Genomic DNA, 18,339 nt, shown 5'->3' with positions numbered 1-18,339 from the left:
AAAAATAAGAACATCTATATGAGAGAAAACTATGGGTAGGTAGTGATCCGAACACTAAATCCATATGATGACAGTAATATGGGTAAGAGTAAAAAGGATATGTATCAAGGTACCATATACAGCAAGTCAACTTCATTCAATTCATTGGGAACCAAAATCCATATAAGAGTAGAACTAGGATCATACCATTTGCAAGTCACATATAATATAAAACTGACATCCATGCAGAAACAGTATCATACTGGTATCAAGTCAACTGCAATCCAAAACAAAGCCATCTGGTGCAAGTAGGAAGGGTACAACAGACTGGAGGAATATATCACACCTGCCAATCTGTGATAACAGTAAAGTGATAAAACTATTGATCCAGGAACCCACCATCCAAACAATAAGAAGAAAGATGTCATTGTATGGTGAAATATCCTACTCAAAATCAATCAAATAGGAAATATTGCAGCACATCCTTGGTATATGAATATCCTCAAGGGATAGCACAAGATGAAGAACCACAGTAACTTGCATGTTTATCCCCAACAATCACAGCATGGTAGCAGTGAATGAGTCCAACTGAGTGAGGAAACAGAGACACCTTGAATACATGTGCAGCCTGAGTAAGTGTGCTGGTAGGTGGTATTATCTTCATAGTAGTAACTTGGACTTCAGAAATCATTGTTGAAAATTAATAACCACGCATAATACACAATAAAAGAAAACTAAGAAAAAAAGGTTATCTTATATTCATGAAAAATTAGAATAATAATTCCACTTCAGAAGCAATAACTAAACAGCAAAATCAAGATGAAAAGAAAATGTAAAAAAATCATTAAGTTGATTTACATGATCAACTTGGTTGACCCATGTTAATCATGAAGTATGTGGGAGCTCAAGGCAGTTAAAAATTATTTTCCATATATAGCACTGCACTATATTACAATAGCTATTTATGTGGGAAGAGGTAAAACACCGTTATCAGAAAATAAGTTACTTCCACCAATTTCCACTCAAATTTAATTTTAACATCTTTTAATTTTCTTTTGTCACTCTATTATGTCAAACACAAAGAATAATTCACAATTACAAACATCATAAATACATCAAAGATCGATATATTTTGGTCCTGTTTCTTGTGCATCAACAACTTTTAAGCAACTACAACATTTTGTAACAGTCACTGCAAATTCTTAACATGAACAATAACAGTATGTTTTATATCCCAGGTGTATGTTACCTGAAAATTGTTTAAATTCCTTATTAGTTCTAAACAGTTTATCACAAACTACAAAACTGTGTAGTATTTCTCAAGTATGTATTCCTTTATCAAAATGCATGGTAGTTTGTTGGGTGACCAAAACAAACTACTACATGGCACATTGTGCGTTATTAATGTACGATAGTTTAGCAATTTTCACCCTCTGTATTTTGACTGTGGCAATCCACACTATCAAATATTTTTGGTACATGTGCTACACTGGAGTCAAAAGTCATACAGGTGAATGATTTTTCTTGATTATTCATTACCAAATTTTCAGCACAAATTTACAAAATATTTTGAAATTATCCTAATTAAAGACCTTTTAACACAACAAGATATTAGCTTAATCAATTAACACACATAATGATGCTTGACAGGGCTTTACCTACTGCATGGGGGGTAATGATAAGAAACTGTTAATCTAAATTCCATGGCATTACTATAAAAACTACTACCATATATTTTTAAAAATCTGGTAATTTCTGCAAATAGTCTGGTTGACTATTGATACTTTTGAACAACATACATTCCTGGTTCACTAATTTACCTGAACATCTGAACAACATATATGCCTGGTTAACTACTTTACCTGAACATCTGAACAACATACATGCCTGGTTCACTAATTTACCTGAACATCTGAACAGCATACATACCTGGTTACCTACGTTACTGACACATCTGGAGAATGTACATGCCTGGTCTTCCAGTTTACTCATACAGCTAAACAACATAAATGCCTGGTAGACTACTGGTACATCTATAGAACACATATACACAGGGGCGTAGATTTTTTTACACCCAATGGGGGGAATGATTTTTGCAATCACTTATGGGGACTGTTCAATTTACAAATTGGTAATCTTTGATTACGTGAACCTGAAAGCTGTAAACATGCAGTCACAGAGTAATCTTGTTGCCACGATACTTGCATGTATACTTAGGCCTGCTGACTGATACTTACGAACTATCGCTTAGATCGAAAAGCTTAGAAGCAAACCCATATTAAAGATGTACATTTTGGCTACTGAAAAAGCTTACATCTAGGCCTAATTATATAAGTCGATTGGTAAGAACACGAGAACCACACGAACAAACACATAATGAACATCTGAACAGCATACATACCTGGTTCACTACTTTACCTGAACATCTGAGCAACATACATGCCTGGTTCACTAATTTACTTATACATCTATACAACATACATGCCTGGTTGACAATTTTATTGGTACATCTGTACAACATAATAACTAGTATACTACTTTTATGATACATCTGAAAAACGTACATGTCTGGTTGGCTACTTTACTGATACCTCTGAAGACCATACGTGCCATGATGGCTGTTTCACAGACACCTCTGGACAACATACATGCCTGGTTCACTAATTTACCTATACATCTGAACAACGTACATTCCTGGTTGTGTATTTTACTAATACCTCTGAACAATATGCAAGCCTGGTTCACTACTTTACTGATACCTCTGAAGACAATACGTGCCATGATGGCTGCTTCACAGTCACCTCTGGACAACATACATTCCTGGTTCACTAATTTACCTATACATCTGAACAATGTACATTCCTGGTTGACAGCTTTACTTGTTTATCTGTACAACATACATGCCTGGTTGACTACTGATACTTTTGAACAACATACATGCCTGGTTCACTAATTTACCTATACATCTGAACAACGTACATTCCTGGTTGACAACTTTACTTGTTCATCTGTACAACATACATGCCTGGTTGACTATTTTACTGATACCTCTGAACAACATACAACATTAAATAAAAATAATAATTATAAATCTGTACGAACAGTTTTACTCAGATATACTTTAGACTTTATAATTTTGTAATATTTATTGAGTGTAAGTCACAAAGATGTGAGAAACCAATCGAGACCTTCATGTTTGTTTATATGTGAAGTCTGACGAGATTCCCCAGTATACAATTTACCTGTTGTTTTTAACCCTTAATCCCACACCCTATGGACGTATTTTTAACAATACAAAATTTACCTATTATTCTGAGCTTCTAATTCCAAATCCTATTATTGTATTTGTTAAGTAATTCTCACTTCTTGAAATACTAAATACTCAAGCCTTGTTTTTCGTGCAATTCTCTTAGTGGTTTACTTTTTACAGACTTCTTATCTTACCCTTTTATGATGTTACAGAATTCGATCTCAACAACAGTCAATGAAGACCGACTTTGAAAGCAGCTGTAGACAATATTTGAATGTGATTGTACAGAGAACATTATTTACTACTTGTTTTATACATACTGTGAACAGTGGTGTCTGTCCATCAGTTCATCTGTCGTCTGTTTATGACGGCTTCACTTCTCAGGTTGAGTGTGAAAAGATACGGATGAAGTCAAAGTTCAACATTAACTTTTTAAACAACAGTAGAACAGGTATGAATAATGTTGATAAACAGGATATTCTACACTAACTTGTTACGAATTAATAACACTATTTATCAGAATGTAAATATAACAGTTTGTTATTTGTAAATTGTTCTTAGCAGAACACTTACTATACAAACATAGAAAACCAAAACTCATTTAACACACTTACTCTACATTATTATACAATCTTACAATTTGTCTTCAATCACTGCTACACGAGGGCTATTTGTGCTCGTCGTCCCTAATGTAGCAGAAAGACCAGATGGAAGGCAAGTAGTCATCACTACCCACCGCCAAGTCTTGGTCTACTATTTTATAACGAATAGTGGGATTGACTGTCACATTATAATGTCCCCATGGCTAAAAGGTCAATTATGTTTGGTGTGGCGTGGAGAAGTACACCGGACTTTTGTACCATTAACATATACAAACATGGATCGTCATTACTTTCCTCGACTCAAATGATTACAAGTTGATGTATATATAAATAATTTACGTAGGTTCTCATACACTTTCTCGCTCCATTTACTACTTGTGTCTATTTATATATAAAGTATGTACATAGATATAGACTGACAGGAATTTAGATAGAGATGTTGTTGGTTTTTTTTTTTTTAAGGTAAACACTGTCTTCCCCGTCAGCGTTGGATGAATATTGATGACAAAGCTACGTATGGACAATTCCTCAGAAACTGCGCATGTCAGGTAGATATTAGTGGTTGTCTGATTTAATAACAAGCTCAGCGATGGTAAAAAACTGTTTTGAAATTTGAAGAAAAATAAACACATGAGTATCCAGAAAACTATGGGAAAATATCAGCATATTTAGTGAAGTATTTTTATGTATTTTTTACTTTATATCTATCTGTGTAAGAGTAGTAACATATAAATTCAAAAATGTTCCGGTGTTTGTCCTGTTTTGAATTATTTAGATTTTTATAGATTACTTCAATGACCACTTCTCAACATATTTCACACCCGATCATTTATGATAAAACTGTAAACAGTTTCAGGTTTGTTTTGTTTTCTTTTAACCAGTAGCTTGACCTTTTAATGTACTCCTAAACATTAGAATCCCCAGATGTTGAGAGATTTATAGAACTGTGTATTCTTAAAAAAAAACATTAACTCATTATAGTAAAAGTTATCTCAGGCTGTGACTGTTATATAAGATTAAATATTAAAATAAATAGATACAGCTTAAAGGATTCACCGGTGTTTTCAAAATCTATAAAATAAAAACCAGTCGTAACCTCAGAATCACTAGAAACAAAAGTGCCCGAAACGTATTAAAGATTTTATTGGAAAGAAATGTAAACAGCTTTCCAAAGGAAAATAAATGTCAGAAGAGAATAAATAACTGTTTTTATAGGAAAGTCATCAAAGCTACTGCGCTTCTTTTCCGTTTACTCGGAATCACTTATTTTCTGCATCAGTCCTCATGACGATACTCACCCATAGAGGGAGTACATGGTAACTAACGCCTGTTATAGTCCTCCAAGTAAGTATTTCAAGTCTGATTTTATATGAACGGGGAAAGCAAAAAATGTGGGTCTGGTTCTTACTGGCCATAAATCTGTTATTTTCACATCGCTTCCAAGTCCTTGACAGTGCTGGATATTAAACCTTACGGTCCGTCCAGTTACTATTATTTCTGTATCTTACACAGTTCGTAAGTTTGTGTGTGTGTTTTCTTATAGCAAAGCCACATCGGGCTATCTGCTGAGGGGAATCGAATCCCTGATTTTAGCGTTGTAAACTCTAGACTTACCGCTGTACCAGCGGGGGGTGCAGTTCGTAAGTATAAGACAAGTTCTATTCTCCTGTCGCATCAGGAAGTAAAATAAAATAGCGCAATAGGGTGACAACTTGCGAAAAAAACTTTCGCGTGTGTGTGTGTTTTCTTAGAACAAAGCCACATAGAGCTATTTACTATATCAACCGAGTGGAATCGAACCTCTGTTTTAACGATGTAAGTCCGTAGAGGAACGTTCCAACTCTTTTCATATTTTGACAAGTTCACATCCAAGTCGATGACACGTTTCCTGAGTCTTGCTCTTTCAGTCTAGTAAGAGAATAAATTTTACAGTAAAGTATTACTCTTAGTCTTGAAATAATTTAAGAGGAGTTCCCAGTGGCACAGTAGTATGTCTGCAGGCTTATACTGTTAAAATCCGGGTTTCGATATTCGTGGTAGGCAGAGCACAGATAGCCCCTTGTGTAGCTTTGTGCTTGACAACAAATAACAACAAGTTTAAGAAGAATTGTCAGTGAGATTAGAAAATATAAACTAATTGTTTATATTGGATTTACCTAAAATATATATCCTGAATGTTATATGATGCTGCAATTGTTAATATGTAGCGCAAAATATCTTACATATTCCACATTCACTATTTAAAGCAAAACAAAAATAATACATTATTTCTACCTAAATAACTAAAATACATTGCTGAAATAACAATTATTTAATCAAAACTAAAATATATAGAAAGTTAATAACTAAAAAAAAAATCTTCATATTTTAAATGGAACGATTTTAATGAAGACTACATGATATTTGGTGTTGGTTAAAGTTGTTTGACGTAGATGGTTTCTTTAAGTATGAATTCCAGATCAGTATCATCCCTACAAAGAATATTTATATTTTATCTTTCGTGTCCTGTTTCTTCACTATGTTAGCGTATAAACGAAAACCATGTGTCACCAAACATTTCTGTGGGTTTTCATGAATAATCCCGTATTTTATTAGTTCTTACTACTAGATGGCGTTCGGCTTTCTCAGTACATCAGGCCATGCAGTTTTCTTGGGTGAAAATATGGACAAGCCTTGAACAAAGATAAATTTGGATGTCTTTAGTCAAAAGAATTCCCTTCTGTATGATATGGGGTTAAACTTAATCTGGAACTAAAACATAATTTGTGAGTTATAAAAAGCGGTTACCTATCACCATATTGATCTGTATTTTTTATCCTATTTTTATCTTAACTGTTTTTCTTATCCAACACCAACTTGTAAGCACCTTTCACATGTTGAGTGCACACCCACATATTATATTTTAAACTTTAAGTAAAACATAATGATAAATGTATACTAACAGTTTTATTCATAAATACTTTAGACCTTATAATTGTGAATCATTCATTCAGTATATGTCAAGAATTAAAACCAATCCAGACTTTCATGTTTCTTTAAATGTGAACGAGTTTCTCCAGTAGACAACCTACCTATTGATTTTTTGACTCCAAATCCCAAATCCTATGATTGTAGTTGTTAACTAATTATCATTTCTTCACATACTAATTACTCATGTCTTGTTTTTCGTACAATTTTCTTAGTGGTTTACTTACTGCAATCTTTTTATCTTACCTGTTTATGATATTACAGAATTTGACCTGAACAACGACCACGGCTTGTAAGTAACTTTCAGATGTAGAGTGCACACGTTTATATTAAATATTAAACTGTAAGCAAGAAATAATTCTAAGTCTATATGAACAGTTTTACTCAGAAATACTTTGTAATTTATAATTTTGTGACATCCATTGAGTGTTAAGTCACAAAGAAAAAAGGAAATCCAATCCAGATTGGACAGAGAACGTTATCTACTACGTTTTATACAACATACTGTGAACCGTGGTGTCCGTTCATCTGTCTCCTGTTTAAGTTGAGAATGAAAAGCTACACCAACGTGTTATGAATTAATAACACTGATTCATACATCAACATGTGACGTAACGGTATGTTATTGTTGAGTGGTTCTTAACATGACTGAAATACTCAATCATTACTTCTTGTAGTTGTTGGTATAAGGAATATAGGTTCAGAAAGTTTGATTAATAACACCAAAATATACCAATCATTCAAACTAATATAGAATTTTGTCTAATGAACAATTAATTTTATGTTTAAGGACATTAAAGTCATTTGTTGAAACACTACACACAAAGAGATAAAGAGACCTTTAAAACGGATTGTTTGAAACATTCTGTTTCGTATTCTATCTGAGATGTTTACCAACTTCAGGTTCCAGTTACATACAGATAATTTGAACACATTTAATCCTAGCATTTCGTTACCATTATATAACAAATACTATGCTTCATATATTTTAATATAATTCATTCCCCATATGGTACAGCACTTATTGTACAGAGTTACAACGTTAAAATCATGGTTTAAATTATTCTCAGTTAACAGATAGCCAGATATGGCTTTACTACAGAAATAACACACACATAATATAATTTAATTTTATTTAATGTTATACTTGGAAAAATGTTTATTTCACAATATATTTTTCAACAAATTATTTACTAATATTTTTATTCAGATTTTTTGTACTCGATATAAAGTTAATAGTCGTGATTTTATTTAAATATTGATTTCAGATATTATTACATTATTATTTGTCATGTAAAATGTTGAGTTTTGTGTACATAGTTGTATTCATAGTTAATGGTTTGTTTTGATTTACAGAATTCTACCAAATATACTGCAGCATAATTATCTGAGATAACTTGAAATTACTGGTTCAAGTGTTAATGGAAACTATAAGAAGAAACGAAGGAGAAAAGATATTTCTGTTTGTCTGCCACATTAATTGGTTGAATTCAGAGTATTAGAAATGTTTGATTGGCAGACACAAACTTTATTTTGGAAGGACAACGTAATAAGATTCGCAAAATGTTTTTTCAGGCATCGTTTTGAAAAATATTTAAAACTATATACTCATAGAAGATTATACCAGATTATTGTACACAGTCTAAAACATCTAGTTTCATACTATTTTCGATAGAATATCTTTTTTGTTCTCACATAACAGCTATTATTGTTCAGTGCAGCCTTCAATATGCGAAAATATTTTTGGTTCCACTAGCCTTGAAATTCTCATCTACCGCACGTTTCAACAATGGTTCATCTGCGTTGTAGCATGTAAATAAACAAGCACAACGCTTCACTGAAACATACTCTACTATCAAAGCTGGAAGCTGGCTTCCTATTTACTGTAGAACACAATCTTCAAAGTTGACAGAAAAGAAGTACCAGAAGTGTGAGGAGAGTTAAGTATCAATGGGAAATATATTTTCAGTGTAAGAAAACATCAACTTTGACACGATATCTTACCTAAAAATAACAGGAAACACATTGAGAAGCTCATATTGACTTGGTGGGGGAACCTAGATGAGCAGTCCTCGGAAAGTGTCCACAAGATGCCCTCGGAGTGTGACTTCTCTTCTTGGAAGAACACACTTGTGGGATAACGTGTAAATAACTAGGTACACTCTTTTTCCTATCTTGAAAGTACGGGTCACGACGTTGGGTGTAAAATGACATTTTTAATTGTAGATATCCTGGCTGGTCCACCTTCTTTCCCATGTTGGGGGGAGGGACATCTTAGCAGATACAGTACATATAAAGTTGTCCACTTTTTTTCCCATGGTAGAGTGGGGAGTATCTTAGTAAACAAAATACATATAAATTAGTCCACCTTCTTTCCCATGGTAGAGTGAGGAGCAATTTAGTAAACACAATAGATATAAATTAGTTCACCTTCTTTCCCATGGTAGAGTGAGGAGCAATTTAGTAAACACAATAGATATAAATTAGTCCACCTTCTTTCCCATGGTAGAGTGGGGAGTATCTTAGTAAACACAATACATATAAATTAGTCCACCTTCTTCCTCATGGTAAAGTGGGGACTATCTTAGTGACACAATATATATAAATTAGTCCACCTTCTTTCCCATGGTAGAGTGGGGAGCATTTTAGTAAACACAATACATATAAATTAGTTTACCTTCTTTCTCATGGTAGAGTGGGGAGCATCTTAGGAAACACAATACATATAAATTAGTCCACCTTCTTTCCCATGGTAGAGTGGGGAGCATCTTAGTAAACACAATACATATAAATTAGTCCACTTTCATTCCCATGATAGGGTAAGGAGCATCTTAGTAAACACAATATATATAAATTAGTCCACCTTCTTTCCCATAATTGGGTGGGGAGCATTTTTCTCAACGCGATACATCTAAACGGGTCCACCTCTTTCCCTATGATAGGGTGGGAAACATCCGAACTAAAACATCATATCTAAAGTAGTCCACCCTCTTTCCCATGATTGGGTTGGGGGCATCCTAGCCAACACAATACACCTAAACTGGTCCACATCTTTTCCATACCAGATCTCCAAAGAACCAGCCTGCAGGAGATGGTAGGAATGGAGTTTCTCGGCCGACTGGTATATTCATTGGCTGCTACAGCTCCTTCTAAAACAAGATAAACCTTTTAACACAGTTGAGATGTCTTCTCTGTTCGTTTGCCTTAGAGATTTTTCTCTTTAGACAATTGCCATCTTGACTCATAAGATTTCTCATAGTTCAGCATGTGTCTTCCAACAATCTTAGAAACACTAACTTCCTATTTTTTCGTTCTCTCTGTGGTATTTAAAAACTGTTTTGTAGATTTACTAGTTTTTAATAACAGAGATTTGCTTTGTTTCTCGAATTACATTTTGTTCTATTTATTAACGTAGAAGTCCATATCACTATTTCTCTATCCTTTGTGAGAGAAGAATGTTTACCAATAAGTGAAATTTCAACAGTGGCGAGGAGATGAAAGTTACGTGTTGATGACGTGACACCCACTTTTATATATTAGTGAACACCATTCTGTAGCCTGCAACTTTATTCACATATATTTGACACTCTTTCATCCCTTCGATGTCAATAGGAATTTCAGCAGAAGGTCAGCTTGTTTGTTTACGTTTATCTACTTCTAAGGCCATGTGAACTTCTCACTGAGTACAGTATTCGACCATCCTCTCATTATGTGGGCTTAATTTCTCATGTATATTCCATTCCAGGTCTTTTTCCCTCTTTCACAATCCCGTTTGTATAAATCTAATCCTGATGTATTATTTGTTTTTCATCAGTTACTTACATCTGCATACATACTGATTTCTTTTTACACCAACTACATTTCCAGGACTATATGTCTGGTCCTCGTAGTCTTGCTGATTTACTGATTAAGAATTATAGTTAATTTTACATGCACTATCTAGATTCACAAACTGTGGTATAAATTTTGAATTTTTGGAAAGCTGACCCATTTATTCAGTTCAACTACCCAGTACACAATTACCCTGTTTTTTCCTGAACCGTCTTTGTTTGCCTCCTTGCACTTTACGTCTTCATTTCATGTCAGAAGTACTTCATAGAGATGCTGTTCCCTTTGGAATGATTCTTGTTCCATCCTATTTTCTGCTGTGGCTTGTTCTATACAATGTTTCTTCCTCTGATCCCACATGTCAAATAACAGATGGATTACAACCATTCTTACACATAGGATTTCTCTCCAGTTCTTTTCTCTCTAACGATCAGTTCTAAACCTGTTCAATTTCATTCACTTTGAAATCTATTCTGTTTTCTTTAGGTGTGAAGAAATTTACCAATCATCTTACAAGGTTTTACTTGATGTCCTTAAAAAGACACGAAGGTATTTAGTTATTAATCTGTGCAACGTTTTCATTTAGAAAAGTTCTCTTCATTTCGTTGGATCATTATTCCATATTCAGGTCTATATTACAAACGCCTTTCTTCCTATTCCCATTACAGAGTTCTCTAGATGCTTGCTTTTCTTCATCCACTGATGTTATAATTTATTGTTTCAAACACTACATTGTCTCCTATAATTTCAGTCAGGTGGTCAAAGCGTGTACTCTACATCTCCGTTGACTTGGTCTGTGGTTTCGTTATTACATGCAAGATAGCCTTCTGTTTTCATACTCATGGAAAGAGTCCTCCAGTGATATCTTTGATGGTAGAAACCCGTTTTAGATGAATTGACAAAATGTTCAAATCCTTACTCACTCCAACCAAATACTTTATCCTCTTGACCCAACTATTTTCCCTGTTTCCGACTGTTTTGGTTCCTTCACTTTGAATCGTACCAAACCCTCACCTCTTCAGAAATGTTATGTTTACTGGTTGTAATACATCATTGAACAACAATATCATCTTAAACATATGTACCAGCATAAGCAATTGTTCCACATCAGTGTGCCCGACCTCTTTTCTGTATATTGGACATGTTTGTATTCCTTACCACTGCTTGTGAATTGTTTGATTATGATCCATTCTGATAAGTTCGTGGTGATTTTTTACATCAATTATAGAGCAGGTATCAGATCTTTAATTTCTTTTTAAAACACTCGACCGTCATGATTCGGCATCCATTCAATGGATTTGCTGTATAGATTCTCATGTATTTGAATCGATTAATTTGAAAACAGATCATTTGTATCATGATCTGCCTATCAAATAGCCGCTTCACTCACAAGTTTTCTGATGCGTATGTGTTCATTTGGGTAATTACGACTTATTTTTTCTTTAATAATGAAATTTCATGAGTGGAGCAGTGTAGAGGGAGCTATTAAACAATAACATCATTATCCATTAATAAGAATCACGTGAGTTCAGATTGAAGTTGCCTAAAAACTAGTGTCATGCAGATACTCAAGGCAGATGTTCACAGAAGATATAATATCTGTGTGAAATGGTAAGTGTCTAATGGAAACACATTTTCATGTAAGAAAATGTTAACTTTTTTCCAAAATCAGATGTCTTTTGAACTAACCAGTTGGAGATAATAAAATAGGGGTTCCAATCTTCATCTCTACATTTGACACAATAGTTTTATGATGTGTTAAAATGTTTCCTTCTTTTTTTTTTACTTTAACCTTTTTCATGCTGTTTATTACTTTTTATTTTGTACAGTTATTAAGTAACTAGTTTCAAAATTCACTCCATTTAAACACGAATCTTAAATTTCGTGTTACTGTTCATACACTTTTCACCTGGGATATTTTTCAACACATTTCTCAATCGGTCTGAATTTTCTTTCTTTTCTTTTAGATTGATGCAGTCTTAATCTGTCTACTAGTGAAGTAATTTCTTTACTGGAGGTAATAGCTGTAATGGAAGTCCTTATACCTTTGAGTCACACTCACTTTCACATCTGTTACTGAGTATAACAGAATCAATGGAACCTGGTATCCATTACTCAATACCTATAAGATCCTTTGTACAGTGTGTTCTTTCAATACCCAAGTGTTCTGATAGTTATCTAATCAGTGAAATACTCAACCTCTGTACACATTTACCACCCATCTCAGAAAGAACAGTCATAACTTTTTGGTCTCCAATACCACATCGTTTTGCTTAGATAGTAAATTAATTCTATTTAGTTAGACCAAGTTACTTATATATGTTTTCTTCTCAAGGTTTTATACGTCACTCAGTCCACACCTGCATCTGTCCTTTTGATAACACATTTATGGCCAGCTCAAACTTAATTTCCAGTCCTTATCCTTCTTCACAAAATACCCCCTCTTAGTACTTCCCCTTAAATATCACTCATTCATCAGACTCGGTGTCAAATTATCATTCCACTATCACCACTCTCCGGTTTCAAACGTGGCTTTTGGATTAACTGTGCATGTAGCTTATTTACTTTTCATTTCTATATATCATTTTTCCTGTACTATACTACACTAGAGAATGTTATAACTGTACAATCTCCTGCTGGTTAGTTTGTGGTAAAACTGGTTTTAGAAAAGTACTGGACCAACCAAATAGTATTAGTTGGTTAAGAAACCCCTGTCATAACTTCTTCAAAAGGTTGATTCCCAGGTGGTCTGGTATAGAAAGGAGACAGACTAGTCTAAATGCACTGTGTTGGCTAGGATATCACACATTACCATGGGAAAGGTGGACCAACCATCATATTTACAATTAAGGATGTCATCCTCTTTTTAACAGCCAGTTTAGTGAAACGTACTGTCAACATGGGCGAAGACTGTATCTGGTTATGAGCGTTGTCCCACATGTGTTTTCCTCTGGGTTGGGATGTTGCACTCCAATAGAGATGCATTTGGACACTTTCCGAAGGGTGCTCATCACTGTTTCCTCAACCAAGTCAGTGTGAGTTTAGGTAAGATGTCGTGATATTGACTCACACTTCTGGTACTTCTTTTCTTGGAAGCGGCTGCGACAGTAGAAGTAGCCACGTTCCTGTTGAAACCTTGGGTAGGTGGAACAAGTGTCGGCAGAAACTAAACAGTAAAGCCATCTTATGAGAAGTGGTATCTATCGGAAATATATTGACGGTGTATGAGAAATATTAAGTTTCATAAATTCTAAATCAACGTACAATAACTTTTTCTTTAAAAAATATAGACACTACAGATGTCAAGCAAAGCTGAAAATCGACATTACCAAAACTGTATTCAAATTTTATGTGTGTATTTTAGTGTATATATAAATAACCATAAATAAACGTATTTTCTGGTTTTTCTGTTTGTAAGTTCAAAAGTAGAATTATTTGACTTTCTTTATACAAAATATTTACCATCATAACTTATCAGTATGTTTAACCTGTAAAGGCAGATCGCAGATATAATGACACATTTAAATGAAATAACAGTAATATCTGATTCTATGTAGTCCAAAACATCAATTATGGTAACGATATTGTCGAAACATGTTATTGAGAAGAGATTCAAAGAGACTATATCCACATGTTCAGATTATTTATTGATACGAATAATTTAAATCATGTATATGTTTTTGCAACAAAATTTTTCAAAACTGTTGGTATGTTGTATTAATAAAATTATAAAAACAAGAACTAAAGTCTGAATTATTTAAACAGTGAACAGACAGTTTGACATATTTTTATTGCATTGGTTCTTGACCAACATGAGGAATGCGTTTACATTTGTTAATTTCAAAACGAGTATGCACTGAAAATACAAAGTACAAACTAATTTACATTTTATCGTATCTTTTATAGTGCTACTATTATTAGATAGGCTTGTCTAAAAGATTCTAACAAACAAGCTTTAAAATCTTCATAACATGTTCTATCCTACCTGATTCATTCAATACTAAATTATTATTTAACAGAAACTTATCAAGAAAACATTTCTATATTTACTGAAATATTAAAATTGTTCATGTATGATGATTTAATACATTTTATATTTTTTAGTAGGATGCACAGGGTTCAGAATGTTATATTAAAATAATGTTGAATAACCAAATCAACATCTTGAATATAAGGTTCCAGTGGTACAGTAACAACATTTGTAATTTAGTATGTAGTTGGATGTCACTAATACTTTGTCACGTTTGGGAATGTATGTGATGATCATGAAAAATAATAATGTACATGGATTGTGAAGATATGTTCACATGAAGGACTTTTCAAGATGGAGATAATCCTTAAACTTGAATTAAGAAACAAGGCAACATACATCAACATTTTCAACAACTTTCACTAACACTATATTATTGGTATACCTTCATTAACACTATATTAGTCCTGTATGACCAGATGAGTAGTCCCAATGTGAGAGTGACGGGTTCGAATCCCTGTCCCACCAAACATGCTTGTCCTTTCAACCAAGTGACGATCAATCTCAGTCTTCATGACTAAAAGACCAGGTGAAGAGTTGGCGGCCTTTCACTGCTAAATTAGGAACGGCTAGCGGAGATAACTCTCATGTGACTTTAAACAAAGTTCAAACTACACCAAACCAATTAACACAATATCACTGATATACTTTATTATGTAAGGGAAATATTCGACTTTTATTTTGATATAGTTTCGTTGAAGTGGGTGTTTACTGTAAGCTACTTCATTAATACCATTTTCACGATATTAACACCAATAACAGCTTCGCTTCAGTCACAGTGACACCCATGTTGATGTCTCAGAAGTCACAGTGACACTTGTAGAGGTAACTGAAAGCGGAGCTAGTTTTACTATCTGACATTTTGTGTGTAAATATGACGAGTTTCTGTAACGTTTATTGCATACAGGAAAACCTTCTGTTTACAGTTTTGACTGATGATTTACATAAGGTAAAATGTTAGTAATTTGGAATGTCTATGACGAACTCCTATTTCAACCTTGCAACAATAACCACAGACTTAGCTGCCGTTCACAGAGACACAGTTATGGACATTCCAGACACAGAATACCTAGATGTTTTCAGTTACTTAGGGTTCATTGCCTCATATTGAAGGTATAAAAGTTTAGTTGTCTTGTAATAGGCTGGGTGTTCAGTATCAGACTCGTTCATTTTGGTAATGTAGTCGAAAGTAAAGAAGTGGTACAAAAATTGTTAAACTGGACCCAGATGTGTTCTATATAATTTCCTTTACTTACTTAGCAGTAATTCATGTGTGCTGATGGGTGGTATCTTTCTTTGCCTTAAGAGAATCAGCTTGTTTGTCAGGTTGTTCGTTTACCACATTTTTTGTGTCATACCTATATTGTTTGTTTTTGAAATTTCTCGCAAAGACTATCTGAGCTAGCCGTCCCTAATTGAGTAGTTTAAGAAACGAGGAAGGCAGCTGGTCATCATCACCCACCGCCAACTCTTGGGCTACTATTTTATCAACAAGTACTGGGATTCACTCATTTTATAACGCCACCTCGACTGAAAAGGCGAGCATGCTTGTTGTGACAGGGATTCGAGCCGTTTTCTTCAGATTACAGGTCGAGTACCGTAACCACCTGGCTATACCGGGACGTTAGACCTGGAATCTAGATCTAATTGTTTATCTACACAACGCTTGTATTGTAACGATACGCTACATGTAAATTTTTAATTTACAGACTATATACTAGTAAAGTTTTTAATGTGTGATTTGATCCAAATATTCACACTTCGCGTAAAACAAGCACCACCTACAGGTTGGTAAATATACTTACAGTTTCCGAGATAATATAATGTATTGATGAAATATGTGTAATTAATTTGTTAAAATGACTCAAAACTTACAAAAGTTCTATTTTCATATTGGTGAACTACTAATCCTGTAATTAAAAACATTAGGACCAACACGGTGGTGATTAACTTACCAGTAGTTCACATATGAACAAAAGTTTATATATTAAGGGTGTATTTCACATGCTACCCTATATATGTAATCATAACTTATGGTTAGGATAGAGTATTGTTTTAGTTGGGCTTGATTGGGTCTGTATCACAAAATGTCTGTTTTTGAAGCTTTTGTGATTCTGATATTAATATTCGTGATGTACTCCGATAAAACAGTGGTGCACCTTCAGATGTCATCTCTAGAATCAGTGGTTCGATTCTCTCGGTAGACGCAGGAGATAGCCCAATATTCATGATAATTTCATTCTCCGAAAGAAAACACATTAAATACGTTACGAATATGTTTGTAACTACGTCAGTCACAACCACTGTCTTACAGTTGTTTGTATGGGTTGTAGTTCAACTAGAGGGTCAGGACTTGACTGTACGTAGCACGTGCATAACAGGAATATGATGGTGTTACTCACGTGCAGCAGCCACATTATTCTACATGGAGACACCAACAAAGATAACCAAAGGTCAACCCTGTATTTTTCAACCAACAGCATCACAACCAACTAGTATTATTACACGATTCAATTCTAAGTATTTAACTGAAAATAGGGTTTCTGTATTTTTATTATTTTGTTATTAGGTCCAATGTAGCGGAATAAACAAAGTCGACCAGGTGCATGAAGTCACGTGCGTAACCTTTATAACAGTCTCATACACGTTACTCTGACACCTACATATAGACTCAAGCCAGTCACAGTGACATCTATAACAGTTTCAGTAATGTTGACATTCATAACGGTCTCACACAAGCCACTGTCACCTATAAAAATAGTCAAATCAGCTACACTGAGGAATATAACAGTGTTAGTCACACTGACTCCTATAATCGTTTCTCAAATGTCATTCTGACACCTAAATCGTCTCACACCAGTTATACTGACATAAATAATGTAATCAACCCTAGTTGCACTGATGCTCATCGTAGTGTCACAACAGTCACATCGGCTCTAATTTAAACACTAAACAGCAGATGGAGCTGCTGTTATAGTTTTATTAATCTCGAAGTGGTTACGAAAAAAATAATATTAAACACATGCTTATTGATTCCGAAACAATCTTTTACCAATGAATCATTTTTGAACATTTGTTTTTGTTTTGCTTTAAATCCATCAAACAAAGCAAAGTGTAACTAGAAACTTTCAAATTTTCTACCATGAATACATCATGGTTTATTAACAGGTGGTTTGTTCACTGATTTTCTTCCACAGATGTCTCCTTTAGTCGTCCCTAATTCTTGAAGCGACAGACTAAAGTGGGATTGGCTGTCACATTTTTAACGCCTTCAAAACAGGAATGGTAGAGTTCGAATACAAGAAATCCGTTTAGCTGAGCATTTTATGTCTCAAAATTTGATTGATAAATAAAGGAAGACAAACAGAGACTTAGTAAATACATTAGATATTACACTTTATTTCAATCAAATCATACAATTAGACTGATTAGTCAGAGAAACAAGTACAATATAATGTATTTCGATTAATTTATCACTGTGTTCAAATATTTAGAAACGTATTATTATTTATTAGCCAGATCTAGAACTTCTGAAAAGAAATATGGTAAACAATCATCTCAACTGGTATATAAAACAATCTGGTATATAAATCTGTCGGTTTATAACCAAATAAACATGTTTACAGTTCTTCCTCTTTGTTATAAAATTATCAAATCACTTTATCTTGTTAACAGCGATGACC

At 34.0% G+C, this 18,339-nt stretch overlaps 2 protein-coding genes across 2 annotated transcripts in view; one reads left to right on the top strand and one right to left on the bottom strand.

Moving 5' to 3' along the window:
• The window catches only part of LOC143242665 (uncharacterized), a 46,141-nt gene extending 37,205 nt beyond the window's left edge, over nt 1–8,936 (top strand). The window contains exons 3-6 of the mRNA XM_076486146.1: nt 3,442–3,680; nt 4,294–4,379; nt 5,047–5,175; nt 8,155–8,936. Of these exons, the coding sequence (XP_076342261.1) occupies nt 3,464–3,680; nt 4,294–4,379; nt 5,047–5,151 (408 nt within the window). The 5' untranslated portion in view covers nt 3,442–3,463 and the 3' untranslated portion in view covers nt 5,152–5,175; nt 8,155–8,936. The remainder of the gene's footprint in view (nt 1–3,441; nt 3,681–4,293; nt 4,380–5,046; nt 5,176–8,154) is intronic.
• LOC143242662 (uncharacterized) overlaps nt 8,936–18,339 on the bottom strand; it is a 312,274-nt gene continuing 302,870 nt past the window's right edge. The window contains exon 3 of the mRNA XM_076486135.1: nt 8,936–9,133. Coding sequence (XP_076342250.1) covers nt 9,073–9,133 — 61 coding nt within the window. The 3' untranslated portion in view covers nt 8,936–9,072. The remainder of the gene's footprint in view (nt 9,134–18,339) is intronic.

Source organism: Tachypleus tridentatus, unplaced genomic scaffold, assembly GCF_004210375.1.
Source record: "Tachypleus tridentatus isolate NWPU-2018 unplaced genomic scaffold, ASM421037v1 Hic_cluster_2, whole genome shotgun sequence".
NCBI classification, from domain to species: domain Eukaryota; kingdom Metazoa; phylum Arthropoda; class Merostomata; order Xiphosura; family Limulidae; genus Tachypleus; species Tachypleus tridentatus.
The sequence above is the reverse complement of the archived record's forward strand: the minus strand, read 5'-3'. Positions and strand labels throughout refer to the sequence as shown.